The sequence below is a fragment of the Ctenopharyngodon idella genome, chromosome 8 (genome assembly GCF_019924925.1).
Source record: "Ctenopharyngodon idella isolate HZGC_01 chromosome 8, HZGC01, whole genome shotgun sequence".
Lineage (NCBI taxonomy): Eukaryota > Metazoa > Chordata > Actinopteri > Cypriniformes > Xenocyprididae > Ctenopharyngodon > Ctenopharyngodon idella.
This window is the reverse complement of record NC_067227.1, coordinates 21,196,628-21,221,072: the sequence shown is the minus strand read 5'-3', so window position 1 is coordinate 21,221,072 and position 24,445 is coordinate 21,196,628. Positions and strand designations below refer to the sequence as shown.

The following is a 24,445-nucleotide window of genomic DNA, read 5'->3' as shown; positions in this document are numbered from 1 at the left end:
GTTTAACATGATTGTGTCTGCACAGGTTAAGCACTTATATGATGTTGTAGTTTGAGCAGTAAGTTGTACAAAAGCATTATTGTTATTCCATCCTCCTATTATTGTCAATGAAATTCAAGAATTCAACAGTTAAAGGGTTAGTTCACCCAAAAATGAAAATAATGTCATTTATTACTCACCCTCATGCCGTTCTACAACCGTAAGACCTTCGTTAATCTTCGGAACACAAATTAAGATATTTTTGTTGAAATCCGATGGCTCAGTGAGGCCTGCATCGCCAGCAATGACATTTCCTCTCTCAAGATCAGTACTAAAAACATATTTAAATCAGTTCATGTGAGTACAGTGGTTCAATATTAATATTATAAAGCGACAAGAATATTTTTGGTGCGCCAAAAAAACAAAATAACAACTTATATAGTGATGGCCGATTTCAAAACACTGCTACATTAAGCTTCGGAGCGTTATGAATCAGCGTGTCGAATCATGATTTGGATCGCGTGTCAAACCGCCAAACTACATTAATGGATCTTGAGAGAGGAAATGTCATTGCTGGCTATGCAGGCCTCACTGAGCCATCGGATTTAATCAAAAATATCTCAATTTGTGTTCCGAAGATTAACAAAGGTCTTGCAGATGTGGAACGGCATGAGGGTGAGTAATAAATGACATTATTTTCATTTTTTGGTGAACTAACCCTTTAAGAAATTGAATTTTTTTTTTGTGTGCAGCTGTGAGGAAGTTACTGTATGAATTCCATTTTTTTCCTGTATATTTGCTTGCAATGGGCAGATTTTGACTGAACAGTTGTCCTGCTGTATGGCCACTCAACCCCACAAAGAGACTTGTCTGGTTGTATGCAGTTTGTGTGTCCGTTGTGCTTGTCTGTGTACGTTCAGTCAACATTCATAATCTTCAAAGTGTCTTTGTCACTGTGCTGTTTTTAGTATAAACTAGTAATGTCATTAATGTATATTAAGAAGCAATATAATGTGACATTCATTAATCAAGAAAATCAAGTTTATCCAAGAACTTAAGAGTATCACCACCCAGAAGCACAGAAAAAATTACTTCTTAAAGGGTTAGTTCACCCAAAAATGTAATTTATTACTCACCCTCATGTCTTTCCACACCCGTAAGACCTTTGTTTATCTTCGGAACACAAATTAAGATATTTTTGATAAAATCCGATGGCTCAGTAAGGCCTGCATCGCCAGCAATAACACTCCCTTTTTTTAATGCCCAGAAAGTTACTAAAAACATATTTAAAACCATTCATGTGACTACAGTGGTTCAACCTTAATATTATAAAGCGACAAGAATACTTTTTGTGCACCAAAAATAACAAAATAGTGACTTTATTCAACAATATTTCAAAACACTGCTTTATGAAGCTTCAAAGCTTTATGAATCTTTTGTTTCGATTCAGTGGTTCGGAGCGCGTATCAAACTGCCAAAGTCACGTGAACTATTGAAGTTTCAAAACGTTTCACTCGTTTACTGAAATCTTGTGATTTTGGTGCTCTGAACTACTGATTCAAAACAAATGATTTGTAAAGCTTTGAAGCTTCATGAAGCATCGTTTTGAAATCGCCAGTCACTAGATATTGTGGCATAAAGTCGCTATTTTGTTATTTTTGGCGCACAAAAAGTATTCTCGTTGCTTTATAATATAAAGCTTAAACCACTGTAGTCACATTAACTGTTTTAAATATGTTTTTAGTAGCTTTCTTTGCATTGAAAAGGGAGTGTTATTTGCTGGCGATGCAGGCCTCTCATCGGATTTTACCAAAAATATCTTAATTTGTGTTCTGAAGATGAGTAGTTAATGACATAATTTTCATTTTTGGGTGAACTAACCCTTTAATGAGTTTTTAACTAGTCTTTTGATTTGAAATGTACATTTACTTGAGAATCATCACACCTTAAGATATTAAGACTTGAGAGAATGTTAATGTTAAAATAAAGAGGGTGATAGATGCTAGACATTGCTCAGCGACAATAGTAAAGTAGAACAATGACCCTTTGAGAACTGTTCAAGAAAGTAATTGGATAAAATAGATTCTCTTTCTGTTGTCCTTCCTCACCATCCTTTCCTTTCAGACTGTGGTAACGGACAGAAGAGGATTGTACACCTTTGTCCCATCTGGAGAGCGAGAGCCATGTGCCAGTAGCTCTTGGATGGTGATCCAGTTGTCCAGTATGCGTCGGTTGCGTTTCTTGGAGCTCTTTTTCTGACTGAGCTCTAGGATTGAGGCTGGGTTCTGACCTGACTCCGACTGGCTCTCCTTGCCCATGTCCAGACCACGATCGCGCAGATATTCCAAACGACTCTGCATCATAAACTCTCTGCGCCTGCGCTGCTCACGGGCCCTCAGCAGCTGTTGCTTACGCTCTTCCTTGCTCCAGTAGCGTCCCATCTTCATTTCACTAACTGCGTCGTCATCAGTCGTCATTCCGCTACGCTCCTCACGGATCTTCATCGCTCTGGCTTTCAAGAGTCGGTCTCGGACGGGACGTTTGGCCACATAGCGGGTCCCATCGCTCCTTATCTTCACCTTCCACTCCATGCGTGGTGAGGCAGGGGGGAGCGGCAAAGGTAAAGCCAGAGAAAGCTTCACTGGGCTGGGGTGAGGCAGAGACCCAAAAGTGACATTCACATGGCCCTCACAGTCACTGCCGCCCATTTGTGCCTCACTTTCTCCTTCCACAGCTCTATCCAAGGGTCCAGAACTCTCGGAAAGTGAAGATCCCAGATGCATGCAACTCTGGTAGCGTTCTGGAGTGAAGCAGTTGGAATGACGGCGTCGAGTGAAGTAAGGACTTGACTCTGCACTACGACCACCATTTCTGTTATGGCTGCTCACCCTAGAATTGCCGCCTTGTGTCATCCCTTCAGGCATGCGACGGATGGTTCCTTCTCTTGTTAGTGAGCAGTATTTCTGGTTCATAGTGGTGTTACTCTGAAACTTCTTGTAGCTGCTTGGTGAATATGAACTGTTGAGGCTTGCTCGTCCCCTTTCGCTCCAGGTTGGTCGATCCCTGTGTCTATTTAGCAGAGGGCTTGTGGACTCTTCCAGCTGAGAAACTGGAAGTCGATGCTCATTTACCATAGGCGTGCTCCTGCAGCTCTCTCCCCCAGTGTTGTAAGCACTGGTGCTGTCCTTGTCTGACCGTTCCTTCTCTGGAAGTTCGTTGATGTCAGACAGCTCATGCAATGGAGACCCCTGAGGTTCTGCAGATGCCCGGCCAGATGTTTCTTCCTCCATCAGCCAGGCTTTCAAACAGCGCTCTCTTAACTGTTGCATCTTCTGTGCCCGTAGAATGTTCCGGCACTTGAACTCAAGGTGCCTCATTTCCTCTTCCAAAAGTGCCATCTCATGTGGAGTTAGGTTCTCGTTACTGTTCTCATCCAGAGTCTCCTCCCTCTCCCTATTCTCATCTTCCTTTTGTGTCTCTCCTTCTTTCTGTTGCCCTTCTTGAAGCTGCTGCACTTTTTTCATCCTCTTCTCATAACGGCACTTGATTTCCAGAAGTTGCCTGTACCTCTCGCATTCCTCCTCTGTCAGACCCGGCATAATCATCCCGCTGATGGGATCGTGTAGGTACCCACCACTTACGTTTCCACAGTCCAGTGAGTCTGTACTTAGGTGGAGCTCTCGAAGAGGGAACAGTGGAGATGGCGTGTCGCTCCCTCCTCCACCGTTCCTGCTGGGCCTGAACTTGCGCAAGCTGCCAGGTGTGTTGGTGGCATTTGTGTTGGAGGCGCTGGTCTGCTCGTCGCCCAGAAGGATGTCGTGCTCAGAGGACTCTTCATTTTTTGTGCTCTCATCAGTGCGGCCCACACCACTGTCGAGCTCCTGACTGTTGCTGAGGGTTGCTAGGCTGAGCATGGGTGTCTCCCGATGTAGGTCTTCCTCAGGAATGCCTGCTTGGGTTCTCTGTTGGCGGAAACTATACAGGCCGGACAGATGGGAGGTATTGAGGCTGTCCACACTCATCTCTACAGGTAACTCACAATCAAGCTCCTCTGGGTCCAAATGAGTGTCCGTCTATGGGAAAGGCAAAAAAAGGAAGTGAAGGGGAAAAGTAAGCAAGCAAAGAGGGAAGAGATGGAGTTTGACATCACCAGTAAATGCATGCAGTAATACACTTCAACACTAGATGGCAATATAGACATTTGTTTAAATGTGTGCAATGTTTAGTAGTAACACACATGATGCTTTTATAAGCTTTTATAGGCTGAAGTGGCAAGTATTGTGATCTCCCCTTACACTTGAGCAATAGCAAGAACCAGGCACTCTTAAACCTAAATGGAATGGAAAAGGACTGGAAAGCCAAGAAAACTTTCAAAATCTGATGAGAAGTTTCTTCTTCAGGAAGTCACACTAAACACTGATTTTTGCTGAAAGATTTTGTTCAGAATTTTTTCTTTTTTTTACATTTTGTGTACATGTTTCTTGTATTTTCTGTTTCTTAGTAAAGAGACTGGAAAATAAATATGGATGGTCATTAAAATATTGCTAAAACAACAAAGTTGTTGGTGGCCTAAGACTTTTGCACAGTATTGTTTATTGTAATATATATATATATATATATATATATATATATATATATATATATATATATATATATACAGTCAAACCAAAATTTATACAGACACCTTGAACATTTCATTCAATAATACAGTTTATTTACTATAGTTTAAAAAATGGTAATAAAATATGACAAGATCTCATAGTTAAACTGTGTCAGAAAAAATGAATCTTAACTATGTCAGATAACACTAGCAAAACCTGGTCAGGTCAAAGTGTCTGAATAATTATTGGTTCCAAATTATTATCAATTTTACTGGTAGTCCACTGTATGAAGAATTATTGGGTATAATATGTCACAGTTTACTTTATTTTGCTATCCTCACTTACATAAATGAACTATAGTGTCCTGCACCCACTAGTAAAAATATATCAAAAATGTCTGAATAACTTTTGGTTTATATAAATATACATACATACATACATACATAATTTATATATAATATGTGTGTGTAACATAACACACACACTTATATATGTATTATACATATAGTTTGTCTTAGGTAACATGTTATTTTACAGTATTTTTGTTACACATGTTGCATGTACTATAGAACAAGAAGCAAGAAACAAGAACCAAGAAGAAACAGTAAATTACACAATTACCAAACCCTATTTCTAGCCATAACCCTATAGTAAGTACGTTGTTAATATTACTCAGTACTTAAATTTATAATTACACTGTATTGTTTACTTGTGACACATTATAACAAAATGGCACTACTATGACTATTAATTTGTTAATGTCAATTTGTGGCAATTGTTATGTCATTCTACGGATGTATTATGAATACAGCTTTATTGATGTATTGATTTGTTTTCCCTGAGTATCTTTGTCTATAGTCAGAAGACAATAATCAATTGCAATTATCGCTTGATTATATCTCAGACTTACATTAAGAGCAGCACAGGTTGTTTTAATGGTCTGCCCATGACATTTCTTAGGCGTATCTGTCTCTCTTCCTCTACTCTTGATTTAGTCAACCTGTAATCTGTAATCTGTGAGTCAACCATTCTCTTTTCCTTCCTGTTTCTCTATCACTGTCTCTCTTTCTCTCTCCATCTCTTCCACTCTTGGTCTGACAGCTCCACTTGTTTCTGGTCCTCAGTTCATCATTAATCATTTTGTGTTGCTGGGAGGGTGATGAGAATGAGAGGTACAAAATGGCCCTCTTTTTGTTCTGATCTTGTTAGTGCTGAGCGTTGGCTGAAATGAGCTCCCTGTTTTATTCATTAGCTGACGGCTGTGCTCATGATAGATGATTTTTGCGGGCTGCACACAATAACCAACAGCCATTTTTTTCAATATCTCCACTGGATCCCCAGAAATTGCAGAAAAATTGACACAGCTACAAAGTCATAAATTTAGAGCACCATATATACAGCTCTGAAATAGATGCTCATTTAAAACAGATAATAAATGAGTGGTGCAAGAGTAAAAATGCCATTAAATGTTTATTAAATAGAAATCAAATGAATGTGTATGTGCACAGCAGTGTTAGTTTGTGTCCTTGGAAACAGCTGACTGTGAAAAAAAAAAAAAAAAACATTTCCTTTCTCTACCTAGTGTACCTTTGTCTATACCTCTTCATTTGCCCTCTCTTTCATACCTTCCATCAATTCCTTCAATTACTCCTCCTCTGTGCATGTCTTTCTAATAGTGCACTTTTCCCCCATTCTGTAAAGCAGCTTTGTTCCCTCTCACTCTTCACCTCCTTGTGGAATAGTGTTAATGGAACCGCCACAAATCCTTGACGCCCGTCACTAAGAGTGATCACATGATTGAGACATTGAGTGATGTGAGACTTCTGTTTCCCTTCCTTCAGCAAAATAAGCCATTAATTTTAGGATATGCTGTCGTTGGGGACAGCGTGGGTCCATTAACTTTGCATGTGCCTCAAAAAGCCTATTTTTGTGTGTACTTGAATTGTGCTTTTATGTGTGTGCCTAGAGGACCGTTTTATTGCTCAGAGGATGTGCAGAAAATTTCATGGAGATCTTAGTTGTATTGCATTTTAATGTCTGCTTTGTCTCCATGGTTTCTCCTAAAAAGAATATGCCAAAATATGAGACAAAATATGCTGTAAAAAGTAAATACAAGAAGTTCTTTTTAAAAGATAACATTTCAAATGACTACTATTGGTGCATTATACAGTAATGGCGTCAGTATGTTTCTATTTTTTTTATGAATCCAGTTCATTTAGATGCTACCACATTAACAATACTGTAGGACTTAACAAAACATCTATAGAGATAGATGAATTGAATATAAAACTGAATTGAGATAAAAAAAAAATTAAAAAAAAACATTTTGGTCTTTGGTTGATTTTTAATTGAAACTTTCCGAACATTCTGAACATTTGAGATCTCTTCTGAAATTAAATATGAGAAGCAGCAATTCACTCTCAATTTAACACATTACTGTCTAGGACAGGGGTGTCCAATCCTGTTCCTGGAAGGCCACTATCCTTAGAGTTTAGCTCCAACCCCAGTTAAACACACCTGAACCATCTCATCAAGGTCTTACTAGGCATCCTAGAAACTTCCAGGCAGGTGTTTTGAGGCAAACTGGAGTTAAACTCTGCTGGATAGTGGTCCTCCAGGAGCAGGTTCGGACACTCCTGGTCTAGGACATTGATAATTGATAACTGATAAATAAGACTCTTTATATTTTGTTTGCATGTACTCTCATAAATGTACGTCTTTGTCCTTCACTCTATTCTAGTGTGTTCACATTGTAAATCCTCTTTCATTCATGTGTTTTATGTCTTTACCTCTATCTCTGGTCTGGCCAGTAGTAATGAGAAGTTGGTGCTGTCCTCACGGGTCAGGATGGCCACCGCTTCCTCTCGGTTCTGAACTTCCATCCCATTTATCTAATGTGGAACAGACGGAGCCATCACTCACAGCCACATTCAAACACAAAAGGTCAGCTCTTTTCCAAACATAATATAACATCAAAACATCAGCAAATAAGTGGTCATGTTTTAACTGAGTCCATGGTAATGGGTGTGTCAATGTCATGAAACCAGAATAAACTAAGAACTTGTCAAGACAATGGAAACATGTCACTCTGTGTTTGCTGTTCTGTAATTATTCTCTAGAGTAACTGTGTGGGCTGTCTTAAAAGTCACACCAATTATCTGTTTATAGACTGATTGTCAGAAGCACTTGGCCTGCATCCCAGATGAACATCATGACGATATGATGTCAGTTCATGAGTAATTGTTGATGATGTCATTTGACTCTAAAAGCTAATCTGAGAAATAAACATACCTGTAATATTCTGTCCCCCTTCCTGATTCTTCCATCTTTTGCTGCTATGCTGTTTGGATTCACCTAAGAACAGGGAATGTTTATCACCTGGATAACTTTAATATCGCAGTTGAATACTTAGCATACTGTTGTGATGAGCAGTAAAACGTAACATCCGGTCTTATGTCATCACTCACTGCTCCAACGTAGATGCCTTGGTCTTCCTCGTCGTCTGTCCGGTAACAGACTGTTAGTCCCAGTTTGTCCTGCTGACTCGACTTATATAGCTCCACCTCCTGACAGAGACAGAGAGGAAGAGCTGCTTATATGGGGCAAAGATTGAGCCCTCTGCTTTAAAGATGCACCGAGACAGAAAGCCATTGTAGGTTGTGGCAATCTGTTTGGGTAACTGGTGTTATGTTAACCCATTTAATCCCGTATTTTTTCACTTTCTTTCTTGTATGTGAATATAATATGTGCTTTATTCCTGGTCACAATTGTAATCCTGTGGAATCTACAATCAGAGGTTGCTCAGTTCCAGAATAATTGTATATTTATTTTTGCTTTGTTTCATTTAATGTAACAAAAATTTAAAACTCCAGTTTCATGTTTTGGATCAACGAGTTATCTGTTTAAAATTAATAAATTTTTTGTTTTGGTTGCATTTTACTTTTTTATGTGAGTCAGGACAATGTTATTAATAATAATACCATATTATATTATATTATATTATATTATTACCTAAATAGTGTGTTTCTCTATATTTTGACAGGTTTTCCTTTGATGGAGCTTTGACTTTGACATCAAACAATGAAACAGTTCTGGCCATTTACACCCAGGTAAAAAGAAATCATAACTTTGCTCACCAATTTTATCAGCCGTATTTAATTTGTTAAATGTAGAGATTGATTATTTGTAATTATATGTAAAGGATTATTTTGATTAGTTGGTGTTCCCACCTCATATTCCAGCTCTTCTTGTTGATCCACCTCATGGTTAGCAACATTGAAGTAGTCATTTGGATCACTATATTCCTGTCCCAGAGAACCACTGTGAAAAGATGCATCAGGTTTTCAGTGTATCTAACATTTGTCCACCTCACAGACCCACACATACACTAATGAGAACTGATAAAGAGGGAGAGGACATTGAAGACGCTCACAGGTCATTCAGCAGGTACGGCTCCACCAGCTGGGCGAGGGGAGGGGAGGGCGGGGGCATTGGTGATCCACTGCTTGGGTAAGACTCTCTGTCCCCATTCAGGAAGTTTTGGAAGCTAATGTCGGTCTGGGTGCCATTGTCCACGCAGTCTGTGATAGCCATGAGCCGAGCCGTGCCAGCGGCCGCACCTAATCTTCTCCTGTGACCCTTACGTACTACCTGAAGCAGCAGAGGATCATGAGGCTGCCCATCCTTGTCCTGGGACAGGTGAGATGTTCTTCTACCTTTGAGCTGCAGGTAGTGAAAATAGTGACCATGTAGGATGAATGCAATTGTATGTCCACTTAAAATATAATGTACTGGGCTGGATTTCCCGATAATGTTGTCTTTTAGCGTGCTACAAAGACTCTAAAGGTATACCTTAACGAAAGTTATACCTTTCCTAGGCGTGTTTCCCGAACTATATCTTAGGATAGCTTATCATAGGTTGCTTAGAGTACATCTTCTTAAGCGCAATGTTACCAGGTGCTGTCCATGCCGGTGGTGCTGAATTGGTTGATATCGATTGCTTGAGAATCGCTAATTCACTCTATGCAGGGGCTGCTTCACTGCGCTATGTGAGAAAGCGGTGGTCTTTATAAAAGAAGTACTTCAGAAATTGCAATTGCATCAGGACTTATGGGATCTTAAAAATAAGCCAAATTGCAAACTAAATCTATATTCTAATTTATCTATATTGTGGGTGCTCTATATTCTAGCTGAGCCTCCAATGTGAGTTTAAGGTGACCGTTATTTTAGAACAATACTTTAGATCATATTAATTCCTTGGAGATGCATCATGCAGCTGACAGATATGTAGGTATTGCGTTTATTTCATTTTTCCTTTTTTATTCAAAATATTCACAAACTTGTTAACTATATCTTGAATTATGTGATATAATATTCCGATTGTAAAATATGTGGAAGTGAATGTGTTTTGTCGCGCGATGAGTTTGCACCGCAATTCCGAGCTGTCGGATTTACAAATTTTCCCAAATAATAAAAATAAATACATAAATAACATTTCCCCCGAAATACATAAAAGTAAGTGGCCGGTGAACTGGGAGACGAACAGAGTAAACTTTATCGTTTCATATACAATGTGTATCTGATATGAATAAAACACTTTGTCAAATTATATAATTGAAAGGATTATTATTGCAGCTTCCATAGACATCAGTGTATGGAATTTGAGTTTAACAAACTATAAATGTTTTATTTTTTTATATAGCCTATACTTCATTCAAATGTCTATTTAAATGTCTGAAACCTAAAATAAACCTGATGTGTTTGAAAACACTGAATAGTTGTGCATCTGTCAGCGCATCTGTCTCTGGCTCAGCAAAAGCACATTTGAATTTAGCAGTGACGCACTAAGCGTTCTAATCACACTGGTGTGATCGTACATGTCAAAAGGTTAAAATCAACCCCGTTTCAGGGGTGGAGGGGGGACAAATTGATACTGAGGAGGCACAAATCAGATCTGAAGGGGCAATGCCCCCTTTTACCCCTCGTGGCGCCACGCATGAGTTGGACCAACAAGATCTAAAAGCTGCTGAATTAGCTGCTGTGGCAGGCTTTTTTTTTTCTTCTTTTTTTTTTTTAAAGAATTGCAGCTTCTGACATGGTAGCCAGGGGACTAAAGTTTTCACAGATGAAATAGTGCACATAGGCCTACACTAAATGGCTCTGCATAAGGTGCCGTCTTTGATTTAGCACAACTATTAGCTGTATCGCTGCCATAGTTTGACAAAACTCCCCACCACAATCATTTCCTTTAAATAAACTCCCTAATGCCTAATGGTTTGCCAGCTGATGTACATTTGAATAATATAATTAAAAATCTAACAACCATCAGTGTAATGACAATTTTATTCTTTGCATGAAAATCTTTGCATTTTATTCTTTGCCATTATCCTAATTGAACACTGGGTGTATTACAACTTGAGAATTTTATTTGTATAGACTGTCAATGGTGATAAGGTATAGCTAAGAGTGGTCCAGACCAACCTTACGAACAAATGACTTACAGAAGGTATACTTAACTAAGAATGTTTCGGGAAACACGTATTAACGTCAAGGTACAGCTTAATGTATAATTTAAGAATGACGTAGAGTTAAGAAGGTTTCGGGAAATCCAGCCCTGATTGGTTGTTAATCTTGTCCACTTGAAATATAATGTACTGATTGGTTATTAATCTGACACTTCTGAAAATGCTGAAGCAGCACTATAGAGAAAATAAGGTGGGGAAGGAGGGAGACGCAGATAAGAAAAATGAGAGAAGAAGAGAGGGAAGATAAATGCACAAATAAGCAAAACTCAAGGAAGGATGTAGTTCTGCTCCTCCTTGGTGAGAAGTAACATTGCAAACCAGCAAAAATGACTAGTGCAAGACAAGCATGAGCTGTTCATCATCCAATCACAAACAGACACAGAAAGAGAAGAAACTGCTCTGACTGAAACTGATCTTATAGCTACTTCTTCACCATTAAAAAGATTAGGGTCATTTAAAAAAAAAAAAAAAAAAAAGTTTTTTGAAGAAGTGTCTTGCTCACCAAGGCTGTATTTATTTGATTAAAAACACAATTGCCATCCTGTGATGTCAAAGCTGACATTTCAGCAGCCATTACTCCAGTTTTCAGTTTTTTGGGGATTCTTCGATAAATAGATTTTTTTAAGAATGGCACTTATTTGAAATAGAAATCTTTCTTTTTTTTTCTATTTTTTCTATTTCATAACTACTTTTGAACAGCAGTATACATGTGATGAGACAAATTTCAGATCCGAGTGGTACCTTTACTTCTGCATCAATGGGACGAAGAGTGTTTCCCTTCTGTGGAGAAAAACCAAACAGAAATAGATTAAACAGATTATTGACAGCTTTAAAAAGAAAAAAAACAACAGCTGATTAAGGTTGATATTAATCCTTATATCAGTTAATGTTTTGGCAGGATCTTTTTCTTGCACATCACTGACTCTTGAGTATTATGACAAAGCTACGAAACCTGTAAAATAGTGTTTATGTATCAGGGATTTATTTTGGTTTGATCTGTTTAACATATTCAGTGTTTGAGTTTTCTTACATAATTTGTTTTTTATATATATATATATATATATATATATATGTGTGTGTGTGTGTGTGTATTATAAATTATACCATGTTCTACATCTGCTGTTGTGTACGCTCGTTAATAACTCTTAGTCTGTTGGTTTATTTATTATTATTATAACTGACAGATTTCTGACAGTGCAGATTTGGATTTGTGCATTGGGACAGTTCATCCAATGACAAGCCTTAGGCAGGGACAGATGAGAGGTGATTTAACCCTCATGAATACAACCCACAATCAATACAAGGTTAATACTACTGAAAGTACTTTTGACAACCCCTCCTCTCTCTCTCTCTCTCTCTCTCTCTCTCTCTCTGTCTTTCATCCTTCTCAAAGCAGTCAAGCTACAAATAGCTGACCCTTAGAGACCAGGTCTCACCCCAATCCTTATGCTTTTTGACTGAAAGTCTTTCAATGTCTAAAAGAGGTGAAACCTATTTATTTTTCACTGTGTTCGGATCATTATTGATCCTGTCAGTAGCTTTGATTACAAATGGACTGTTTGCACACGGGATTCAGAGTTGATGGAGCAATAGCGATATTGACAAACATGGAGTTCTCGAGCAGAAAAGATTTTCTATACATTCAACTCTGTCTCATATAGAAAATGCTTAGTGATGTATGATTCTCTATAGCGTGAGCTTGATACATTAGTATTTATAATGTATAAACATAAGATCATGGGGGAAATTACAAGCTATTCTATATAGGGAAGCAGCGTGTTGGAAATTTCTAAATATTTGTTTTAGCACTTTCAGAGAAACAACAAAGCGTGTCGAATGGACTGTGATGGAATTTCTTCTGCATGATCAAGTGGTTTATACAGAACTCAGTGGGTGATTGTGCTTATCAGTTCAATACCAGGAGACAGCAATTACATCTCTTTAACTCCTGATACACCTCTATTGACCTTCACCCTGTACATTTGCCCCGTGGAATAATTGCATTGCTAATGAAGGAGCTTCTGAAAGCGCTCACAGATACTGCAATGCACATCCACACCCCAACGATCCCTATCGTCTCACTGCGGGATGCCTGCATTAACTCAGAGTCTGTGATCTACCAAACAAGCTGCATTGATTATGGTTCTTTCTAAGACTTGTAGCATGAAGCAGCAGAAAAAAGTCAATTTTGTTGTCTTTTAGTAAAAGGAAATGTTTAACCTTTAGATAATGTTCATCTATCTAGTATATAATCAAATGCTGCTTTTTAGTTATTCATAAAATATATATTTCATATAAATTAAAGATAAAATGTTTAAACATCACTGCAAAGTTGAATTCATTAACATTAGCTGACATTCATTATATGTAGAATTTAACAATAACAAAATTTTTAAAAATGGTTTAAAGGGTTAGTTCACCCAAAAATGAAATTTCTGTCATTAATTAAGAACATCATTAAAATAGTCAACGTGACTACAGTGGTTCAGCTTTAATATTATGAAGTGATGAACGCTATTTCTGTTGCAGAGCTTCTGTGTTCACGTCCGAACACCGGCTCAGTATTGGCCAGCTCCAGAGATGAATTTGTTGAATAAAGTTGTTATTTTTGTTTTGTTTTTGCACGAAAGTATTCTCGTTGCTTCATGACATTAAGGTTGAACCACTGTAGTCACGTTGACTATTTGAATGTTTTTACTACTTTTCTGGACCTTGAATGACGGTAATTTCGTTGCTTTCAATTGGAGGATAAAAAAACCTCTCTGATTTCATCAAAATATCTTAATTTGTGTTCTGAAAATGAATGAAAGGCTTACGGATGTGGAACGACATGAGGGTGAGTAATTAATGACAGAAATTTCATTTTTTGGGTAAACTAACCCTTTAAAAGTTTTGTTCATTTTTAGTTTGATACAAATCTTTTCTTCCATGTTGTGACATATTTCTGAGTGAAACAATAAACAATTCTGAGTAAAACATATTTCTGAGTGAAAAAAATGTAGGTCAGAGTCTTGGTTCTATCTCTCAGTTGTTGATTTTATTTAGGCATATCTGAATGTGAGTTTGCAGTCAATTGTAAAAAAAGGAAAGGGGTTTAAGTGGACTTGAAGAAGGCCATCATACGTCACCAGAGAGAGCTCTGTCATTTCACCAGAAGATCGAGTTATGCCATTTTAATTTAAATAAATAAATAAATGTGTGAATGGATGAATTGTTCACAATAAGATGTGAAATAGATATACAAAGTTACCAAAACAATATATGTTTGATAATTGTTCTTACAATAAATTTGGTAACAGTGTGACAAATTTTCAGCATTACAACTAGTGTGAAAATTTGTAAATGTTTATTTACTTGACGATGACACAATATTATGAAATGTAATGTTTTTAATAAGAATACTGCCAGGCATTTATATTAGTTTCCACTTGCATGAAAATGCCTTTTATTGCTTTTCATGTAAAGTGCCTTATTTGTTAGACATTTTATCTGCTTATTGCATCTGTAACTGCTTTAATGCTTCAACTTTGCCAACTCTGAGTATTACCTCTAGTGGTTATTAGTACAGAAGTATGAGCTTTATATTGGAGTGACAGGTTGTTTGTTGTTGCATTTCCACCGACAGCCAGACTCGTAATTATAATACAGAAACAGAGGGCTGTTTCCCACAAGATTCTCCCCAAATAATTATTCTGATTATGGCCTTTTTTCTTTTCTTTTTTTTTCTCGAGTTTCATTTTGAAATCAGCTTGCTTCTCTCAATCAACTTGACCCAGTTAAACAAAGTGTTAGAATTGCTAAACGTCTTCACAAAGGTTCTAAGCACTGCAGTTAACTAGGTCAACTCAGTTTGAGGTTCTAAATTGTGCCTTTTACATTGTTCCCAAACTCTATTCCTGTCCTCCCTCCCTTTTTCCATCACCTTCCCCTCAGGATTTCGGCTTGCTTTTGATTAGAGTTTAGAGGAGGGAAACTCTCTCTCGCATGCGCTCTCCGCCCTGGATTGAACCTTAACCTCCATTAATCCTGAGTCCTGAGCAGTGATGTATGTATGTTCAGGATGGGCGATAGCAATTTTTGCTCCTACTAGTGTTGCCGGTCAGGGCAGGGCAAGGGTTGCTCTAGAAACCAGAGGAGAATTTAACTAAAGGTTACTTGTGCCTGAAATGTCAGTTTGGATTAGTTTTACTTTCTTCTTCTTTCCTCTTACTCTCCGAGCAGGTGAAGGGTGGACCGTTTTATCTTTTTTCCTTTCATGTCGCTGCATGTTTGGAGAGACCTCCTGCAGCGTGAAGGGTATACTTCACCCCACACTAGTGGATTATGTTTATTTACATCAGTGTTTTTTCCAAACGCCTGATTTAGTGTGCTCGACTATGTGTGTGCGCGTCTTTGCCATCATTATTGCGTCTTCGTGCTTTGCAGTGAGAAAGCATATAAGTCTTGCTTAATGACCTCAGTTGCCTTGGCAACGGCATCCCATAGAGACAAATTTGACAGGGTATGTTAGGTAGAGGCAGGAAGACTGAGAGAGCGAGAGGGAAACTCATCAGACGTGTTGTGGGGGGTTTTAGGCGGGATTACAAAAGGCAAAGCGTCCGCTAAAAGGCTCATTTTGGAGCATCTCAACATGCACAGGATTTTTTCTCATTTAAATCTCATCATAAGACTAAAGCTTAGCAGCAATTAGCGCGGATGAGTATCACATGAAGATGGTCCTGCCAAATGAATGCGATGGCGTTCACGGATAGCGATTCCATGCGCTCGGCTATTCCAGCAGAGCCGGCTAATGCGATCCAGTGTGAATGATATTATTCATGCCTGCAGCAGCTTGTCCTGAGTCCAATGAAGCCTGTCAGGATGTGTCTGCTCTTCATTACTGTGTGCCCAGCCACAGAGGAGAAACAAGAGCAAATGCCACTTACTCAGATACATAGAGCATGACACAGAGAAAGTGTGTGTAAGAAGAAACAGTGTCACTATGATAAGCACTTTAGAGCCACAAGAGGTGTGGTTTTTATCTAACACCACTTAACCCATGGTGGCTTATTATTTTTATAAAACAGTGACATTACCATGATAAAAGACGTTCTATGAAGAAAATGATTGGTGTTTGCCAGTGCAGAACTTGCTGCCATGATCGCCAGGGTGTTGATTTGTTGTTGCTAAGGTGTTACGAGTGCTTTTTACCACGTTGCTGTGCAGTTGCTGGGTGGCTGCTAGGTGGTTGGTTACTTTAAAAAAAGCACATCCATACATCTCTATACGATTCTGATCCCTAGATATGGCTCGGGTCCCTCCTTCAGTATAAGCCTGAGGGATTTTTCACCAGTTTTATCATCTCCAGGTGGAAAAATCATAAATCATAATGCCTTATAGGAGAAGTCTGTAAAAAAAAATATATATATAGGGCCCAATGTACTGTTAAGATTTTTCATATTGATTTTTCACAGGTGTTTTACCTGTAATTTGAATTACACGTTGCGTTGAGTCCGTAAACGAATAATGTCCTAAAAGAAAAAGACTAGTACCTTTTCCATTTTTCTACCTTTTTGTTTCTCACACTGAGGCTTAGAAAAGTAACACCTCTCTTCAACAAGTTTTTGTATTTACCTTTCAAAAATTTGGGTTAAGTACAGTTTTTTATTGTTGTTGTTGTTGTTTTTAAAGAAATTAATACTTTTACTCAGCAAGGATGCATTTAATTGATCAAAAGTGACAGTAAAGACCTCTACATTGTTACATAAGATTTATATTTCAAATTAATGCTGTTCTTTTGAATTTTCTATTCATCAAAGTATGCTAAAAAAAATCTATCATGATTTTCACAACAATATTAAACAACTGTTTTCAACATTGATAATAATAAGAGATGTTTCTTGGCACCAAATCAGGATTTTAGAATGATTCCTGAAGGATCATCTGACACTGAAAACTGGAGCAATGAAGCTGAAAATTCAGCTTTACCATTACAGGAATAAATTAGATTTTGAAATATATTACAATAGAAAACAGTTATTTTAAATTGTAGTAATATTTCACAATATTAGTGTTTTACTGTATTTTTTATCACATAAATGCAGCCTTGTTGAGCACAAGAGACTTCTTTAAAAAACATAAAAAGATAGATATGGGTGCGATAAATGAATAACGACTTTATTCAACAATATCTAGTGATGACTGATTTCAAAACACTGCTTTATGAAGCTTCGAAGCTTTATGAATCTTTTGTTTCGAATCAGTGGTTCGGAGCACGTATCAAACTGCCAAAGTCACGTGAACAATTGAAATTTCGAAACACTTATGACGTAACGATGCCTCGTTTACTGAAATCACATGACTTTGGCGCTCTGAACCACTGATTCGAAATAAAAGATTTGTAAAGCTTCCAAGCTTAATGAAGCGGTGTTTTGAAATCAGCCATCACTAGATATTGTTGAATAAAGTTGTTATTTTGTTTTTTTGCCACACAAAAAGTATTCTCTTCTCTTCATAACATTAAGGTTAAACCACTGTAGTCACATGAACTGTTTTAAATATAACTTTAATAACTTTCTAGGCGTTTGTAAGTGTTAATTAACTTGCTGGCAATGCAGGCCTCACTTAGCCATTGGATTTTATCAAAAATATCTTAATTTGTGTTCTGAAGATGAATGAAGGTCTTACGGGTGTGGAACGACATGAGGGTGAGTAATAAATGACAGTATTTTCATTTTTTGGTGAACTAACCCTTTAAGTGTGAACAATTTCAATCTGAAAGCCATGAAGAATAGGAGGAAAAAGTAAAGACATGTAATGTCTCCTGGTGATGTCACCCACTGCTTGTGCATCACTCTCATGCTGATACCGTTTTGCATCATATTCCAAAGCGCATTATATATGCTTCACTCTTTCTTTGCTGTAAATCCAGGGGGCTTCCAGTGTTGGTACAGCTGATTTAGCAGGGGGTTTATGGTGTCTTCCTGCTCTCTCCACTAATAGCTGTGCAGCATTTAAAACAGGCTCACACAGAGAGGACTATCAGTCACTGTGTAAGAAACTGGTTAAGGAGCAAAACCCTCTGTGAAGAACCTCAGGCAGTGTAGAATAAGGCAGAGAGAAGCTGGAAATTGAAGTGAGATTGAACAGATCAAGTGGGAGATCCTCTCGGTATTAGAGAAAGCTCGACCTATCCTGGCATGACATTGCGGTCTGGCGGAGAAAGCAAATTGCTCTCTGAACAAACTTCAAAGTGGCAAACTCAAGCTGTGGAGAAGATTTTGGTCAAGTGGAGTTTAAACGTTACAGGCAAAAGAACTGAGAGGCATCAGTGCATTTGAAATAGGTTGCGTTTTTGTTTGGTAGTCTTCAGGTTTTCTTATTAATTTATTACATTGTTATTTTCTTTTTTTAAAGGAAGCACTTTGCAGTTATACAGTGCATAAAAAATATATACATGTTTTTTTAATCTTTAAATCATGCAATTAAAGGATTAGTTTACTTTCAAATGAAAATTAGCCCAAGCTTTACTCACCCTCAAGCCATCCTAGGTGTATATGACTTTCTTCTTCTTCTAATAAAGGCCTTCTGAAGCAAAAAATATCCATATTTAATAAGCTATGAAGTAAAATATGGATATTTTTTGCTTTAAGAGTTTCAATATTTTGAACTGCAAGAGTTTTACACTTTCTTCATAAGTAGAATATGGAAGGCGGTCTGGCGGAAGCTAGATATTTTACTTCATAACTTATTAAATATGGATATTTTTTGCTTCAGAAGGCCTCTATTAACCCCCCGGAGCCATGTGGAGTATGTTTATGATGGATGGATGTGGATGGAGGCACTTTCTTCAGCTCATACTCATTGATCCAGCTCACTGCCATTATAAAGCTTGGATGCGTCAGGATATTTATTAATATATCTCCGATTGTGTTCATCAGAAAGAAGAAAGTCATATACACCTTGAGGGTGAGTAAAGCTTAGGGTAATTTTCATTTGAAAGTGAACTAATCCTTTAAATTCTGTAACCACCTAAAAATCACCTACAAACACCTAACAACTACTATGAACAGCAACCGCATAGCAATAATCCCAAGCAGCATTCTCACATTCTCTTCCGAAACATAAATCTAGTTAATATTTGCATATTTATGAGCGTGACCTTGCAAAAAGGTGCACAGGTATTGCACAGGTGTCACAGATACTTACTGATTTGGACCCTTAGTTTATTTCAAGGTGACATTACACTGCAGCCACATTTCCATTGTCAGCTTTAAGCCATGTGTTCAGAGACGTGCTATGCTTTTTTATTTAGCATAGTTAAAGGATCAGCTTTGCTCCGGAACACTTGTACTCAGCTTCCGAATTCAATAAATCTTGATTTTAGCATTCCTTTTCCATCTCTGTTATCCGTGCCACAGCCACAGATATTTTACACACCTGATAGGTTTTATTATTAGCAGATCTGCCCTTCTCTCATCCTGCTCTACTTTCCAGAAGTATAAATATCCCCTAGCTATCAATCATAGTCACATGACCTGTCATGTAGTAGGAAAAATGACAGAATGGAACCCAAACTTTAACACCTCAACAGTGGAAGAGGTTTAAAATCGTATTAGAAAGTCTCACTGCAATGTCAATTAGAGGATGCTGAGTAGGAAGTCTTTGTGCAGTTTGGGGGATTGTGGTTTTCAACACAGGATTAATTCATTAAATTCTTTGCTTAAAGCACCAACGTAACTTAAAAGCCCCTTGATACATCTTAAAGCTGTTCTGTTACGATAAACAGTTTCCAGTTTGCTGGCAGATCTACAATCCCCATAAGGTTAACATGCATAAACCCTGGTGCCATTATATGAGACAGCAGAATGTGAGTTTTTCATTGGTACTAAAAAGAACAGGAGCCTCATGCAAGAGTAAAGGTCCTTAAACCCCAACATACAGAACAATTTCTCCATTTCAGAGGTAAATATACTTGTATGAAGAACTATTAATGTAATTTGAGGAATGCTTCAGTTATAGATCATGGAATGGTGATCGTACTCAAGGTTGTCTATATATTGGCACCAAATTTAAATTACTCGTCCAAAAGAGCTGATTTATAGTCTAATTTCCCTTTTATGTTTAATCATATACACTAGATGTCCCAAATCCCTGTATCCATGCTTCAGCAAGTGGAATCCTTTTCAAAAAGATTTGAAGCTGTTATAGCAGCAAAGGGAGGACTGACTCCCTATTATTACCCATTGTTTTAAAATTGAATATTTAACAGTTCATTTGTGTGTTACTAATACATTTAATACATAATATAACAAGCTATTGCTGATCTCGGAACTGTTACTCTGAATGTTACATTTGAGGTCAGTAAGATGTTTTTTAAAGGTCTCTTATGCTAACCAAGGCTATTTATTTGATCAAAAATAGAGTAAAACTGTAATTTTTTTGAAATACTATAATTTAAATTCATTTTTCTATTTTAATATTTTAAAATGTTATTTATTCCTGTGATGGCAAAGCATTAGTCCTGTCATTGTATTACATGATCCTTTAGAAATCATTCTAATATGCTGATTTGGTGCACATTTCTTATTATTATAAATGTTGAAAAAAGTTTTAGTTCAGTACAGTACCAGTTTTAGTATATTTTTATTTCAGGATTATTTAATAAATAGAAAGTTCAAAAGAACAGCATTTCTTTGAAATATAATTTTTTTGTAACATTATAAATGACAATACTGTTATCCTTAACACGTTAAAATAATTTAACACAAATAAATTACTGAAGCATGTGAAACTGCATCATTAACGTAATTTATGTCACGGAGTTAGATGATCTTAAAAGTCCATGCTGATTAGGCTACATCAGAGATGGCAGAGAGAATAGAGACTTATTCATTCCAGTGTCTGTTTCACTTTAAAACACAAACTCTCTGTCATATTCATTGTATCTGAAGAGCGCGAGCCCTCCCGCATCGCGCTGTTCCTGTCTGAACAGAACGTCGAAACATCCCACCGCAGTATGGCCAGATGATATGCAAACTATGTTTATCGGCTGGATATCAGTCTCGCTAGTAAAGTTTTGATGGATGAAGGTTGCAATCAAAGTAAAGATGATTGCGGTGACGTACAGGAGTCGTACATTAAGCACGTGTGAGTCTGTTATATTGATGCACAAACAGATCATGTATGAGCGCTCTTTGGATTTGTCCTGTGTATGTTGCTGTGTACTTTAGTATATATGCAGGTCAAGGTGGCTGGTTTAGGACAGTTTTTTTGCCATCTCCATGTGGTCCTGTTCAGTATCGCAACTTGACTTTTATTTATGGGTGCTTTGGTGTACATGAATGTATGAATTATATGGACTTTTGGTTATTTGGTGTCCTTTTGGAGTCAGCAAGCGTCCTTTTTTGGAAAGAAGCTGAAAAATACAGTTTTGTGAGAATCACACTTCAGTGTGATGGTTTACTTTGCTGGATATAGGCAGCAAAGGTAAAGGCAAGATAAATGGTGTATGCTTAATTTCACGATTAATCACACAAAAGGTGCGCGATTAATCGCAATTAAAAAAAATGTAATCTATTGACAGCCATAATATATATGTATGCATATATATATATATATATATATATATAATATTTATCATACTGACCCCAAATTTTTGAACAGTAGTAAATGTCACATTATATATGATGTATTTAAATTTATGATTCATTATGAACTTCATAACTGAAACTTTTACCTTCTAATGATTATTGCCAATAAGCATTAAAGTTTGTCTGCGCAAAATTAAAAATGAAGAGAATATTTAATATGCACTTGTTCATGTTTGCATTCTCACCTGAAACATGATCCTGTACTGTTCCTCCGGCCTGTTCACCACACACATGTTGCAGCCCATCTTGGCTTGTGATTTCCTGAGGGGGTGCGATTCCTCGATAAACTTCGCGTCCTGATTCTCCGACGTAGATGCCGATCCCTGCCTTCCAATTACAGTAATCCCTCCCTGAGATCAGAGGTTAAGACTCTGCACTCCATGAAAGGGCTTTGATGTGCTTTTCTTTGTCTGCTTTCCTCATTCAGGCCCCACTGCTGTTTTAATTGAGGTCCAACCCGGGAAGCGGGATCAGAGACGCTGTAGCATCCAGCCGTGAGAAAGTCAAGGTTTGATCTCTGATGAATGGAGCTTCTGATGTCTGTGTGCTTTTACTCAGCTTTCAATATACTCCAACATATATACTGGTTCAATGTGACAGCCTTTAAAACTTCACCTATGACAGAATTATGATGACGGGAATCAGACAGTATTATATTACACAGAAAATGTTTCATATCCCCAAAGTCTCTGCACTTGAAACAAGCAGCGAGCCGAGGATTAAATTCACAGATCCCACCGTGTCAGAACAATATAATCAAAGATGAGATCTGCTCAACGTAAACTCCCTGGTGCCAAAGTCGTAGACAAGTACATGAATTATTAAATAAAAGATGCAATAAACAAATATTTACTTTCCGCGCTCCGTATTCCCCTGAGTGATCCCTTCCTTCACTCTCTGTTTCTATTATTAGAGAGCTTGTTCCCTTCATTTACATATAACAACACTCTGTAGGCGCAGACATGCACGTCATGCTATTTGAAGTGCTTTAAAACATGTTGCTCGAGTCTGTGACTAGTGCCTGCTGCAGTACTGACTTGTTAAGTATTTCCGATGTTATTCTCTACAGTAAAACATTCTTGCAATTACAAGATGCTCATTAGCCTTCAGTATAACTGCAAGTCTAATGCCGTGCCTAATTTCATATTCCCCCTGCATAACATGTTGTATTTGACACCTGCATGTATTTATCTACAAAAGCACTCTATGACTGTGTCATCATCTTTTCCTCGTCCTCTATAAAGTGGGGATGTAATCCCACCTCTCATTTGCACTCACTGTGCAGATAAGAGTCTGTCGTTCACAGATCACATCAAACCTGCCCTCTTCCTTTCTTCCTGGAATTCCAGCTGCGTGTTCATGGCAGAAAATGAATGAGCAAGTGCACCTGTCAGATCATGTCAGAAACAGCCTCTCTCGCACTACAGAGGTAAGCTCAGCTCTTTCTCCGAACCAGATGTCAGTCTACAAGGACAGGTCTCTCCATCACATGACGGAGAGATGATTGAAAGGGATGAAGTGGAGTCTTGGAAGTATCTGATCTTCAGCAGGGAATGAATTGAACGCTGCCCTTACATCTGCTTAGCTTCCGAGAGAAATCCAGATTCAGGAGAGGTGCATATTAGTCCACTGCTAAATGATGTTCCCTTATGTTTCTGCTCCTTGCGTCTGCATATTTGGGATGTAATCCAGCTTGCTTGAGCGTTTGAAGATAAATTAACTGGAGCTGTGCGTTTCCAACGAGAAAAACAAAGTCATTCAGTCAGATGGTGGGATGGTGAATCCGAAAAATCCGTTTGAGAATGTCTCAAGGCTGTGCTGGAGCGGCGCCAGCCCAGCGCTCGTACATGTGTGTCTGCAGAGAGAGGAAAAGCTGCTGGGTTGGAGGAAATGTGGGGATCGGCACCACTGCACAAGCTGGAGCCCATTACAGCTTTACAGCAGGCCCCTCCTCTCCCGGCAATACCAGCCAATATTCACCAGCCAGCTCTCAACTCTCCCTCTCTCTCTCTCTCTCTCTCTCTCTCTCTCAGCCTCTCTCTTGTACTTATAGATGATAGCTTCACCCTCCCACCTTCCTTTCCTGCTTCCCTCATATCTTATTTCCCAGCCCCTCGTTGCTGTGTCTCTCTCTTTCTCTCTGTCACCTGTACTGGGAGACGCTCTTTGTTGCCTGTGGTGAAAGGGGCTGAGGATGCTGTCAGTCTCTGGCTGTCAGCACACAAACAGAATTTATGACCACATAGACCAAGCAGCTTTGAGTAGCGTGACACTTCCTTGTGGCCAATCTTTTTTTGTCTGAAAGCTTGCAACCATACTTCAAGAATGTTTGCAATAATGTACAAATGTTATTCATAATACAAAAATGAATGAAATTTAAAAAAATGTTTATTTTAATTATTATTTTTGTTTTTGTTAAAATAATAATGGTGTACTCAGTCATTTTTCCTCATTAAAAAGAAATGATTAGTACTGAATAGTACTGAATACTTTTTAACCACCTTATTACTGACAACTTTTGATTTTGTGTGATGCAGATATAGTGGCATGTAAACAATAATAGAATGGGTTTTTTTCCCCACTACAAGATACAGTCCCTGATATAAAAAAGAGCAAAAAGAATGTTTATTTTATTTTTATTTTTATTTCTTTTCTTTTCTTTTAATTTCTTTTCAATTTCATTTCATTTTCATTTTTTTATTTCTTTTGA

The 24,445-nt window shown here is 37.8% G+C and overlaps 1 protein-coding gene and 1 long non-coding RNA gene across 2 annotated transcripts; one reads left to right on the top strand and one right to left on the bottom strand.

The window, feature by feature from the left end:
* Positions 1 to 1,712: 1,712 nt before the first annotated feature.
* pdzd4 (PDZ domain containing 4) lies at positions 1,713 to 22,167 on the bottom strand. The gene is made up of 8 exons (XM_051903240.1): positions 21,921 to 22,167; positions 11,846 to 11,884; positions 9,013 to 9,302; positions 8,810 to 8,900; positions 8,048 to 8,146; positions 7,872 to 7,934; positions 7,370 to 7,471; positions 1,713 to 4,052 (listed from the first exon to the last, which is right to left on the bottom strand). Exons 1-8 carry the CDS (start codon positions 21,978 to 21,980, stop codon positions 2,100 to 2,102), a joined length of 2,697 nt encoding a protein of 898 aa, XP_051759200.1. The 5' UTR covers positions 21,981 to 22,167; the 3' UTR covers positions 1,713 to 2,099.
* Positions 7,388 to 24,207, top strand: LOC127517495 (uncharacterized). The gene is made up of 5 exons (XR_007931256.1): positions 7,388 to 7,523; positions 8,623 to 8,689; positions 8,955 to 9,026; positions 9,114 to 9,278; positions 22,163 to 24,207. It is a non-coding gene; the product is annotated as an uncharacterized LOC127517495 (long non-coding RNA).
* Positions 24,208 to 24,445: the final 238 nt, after the last annotated feature.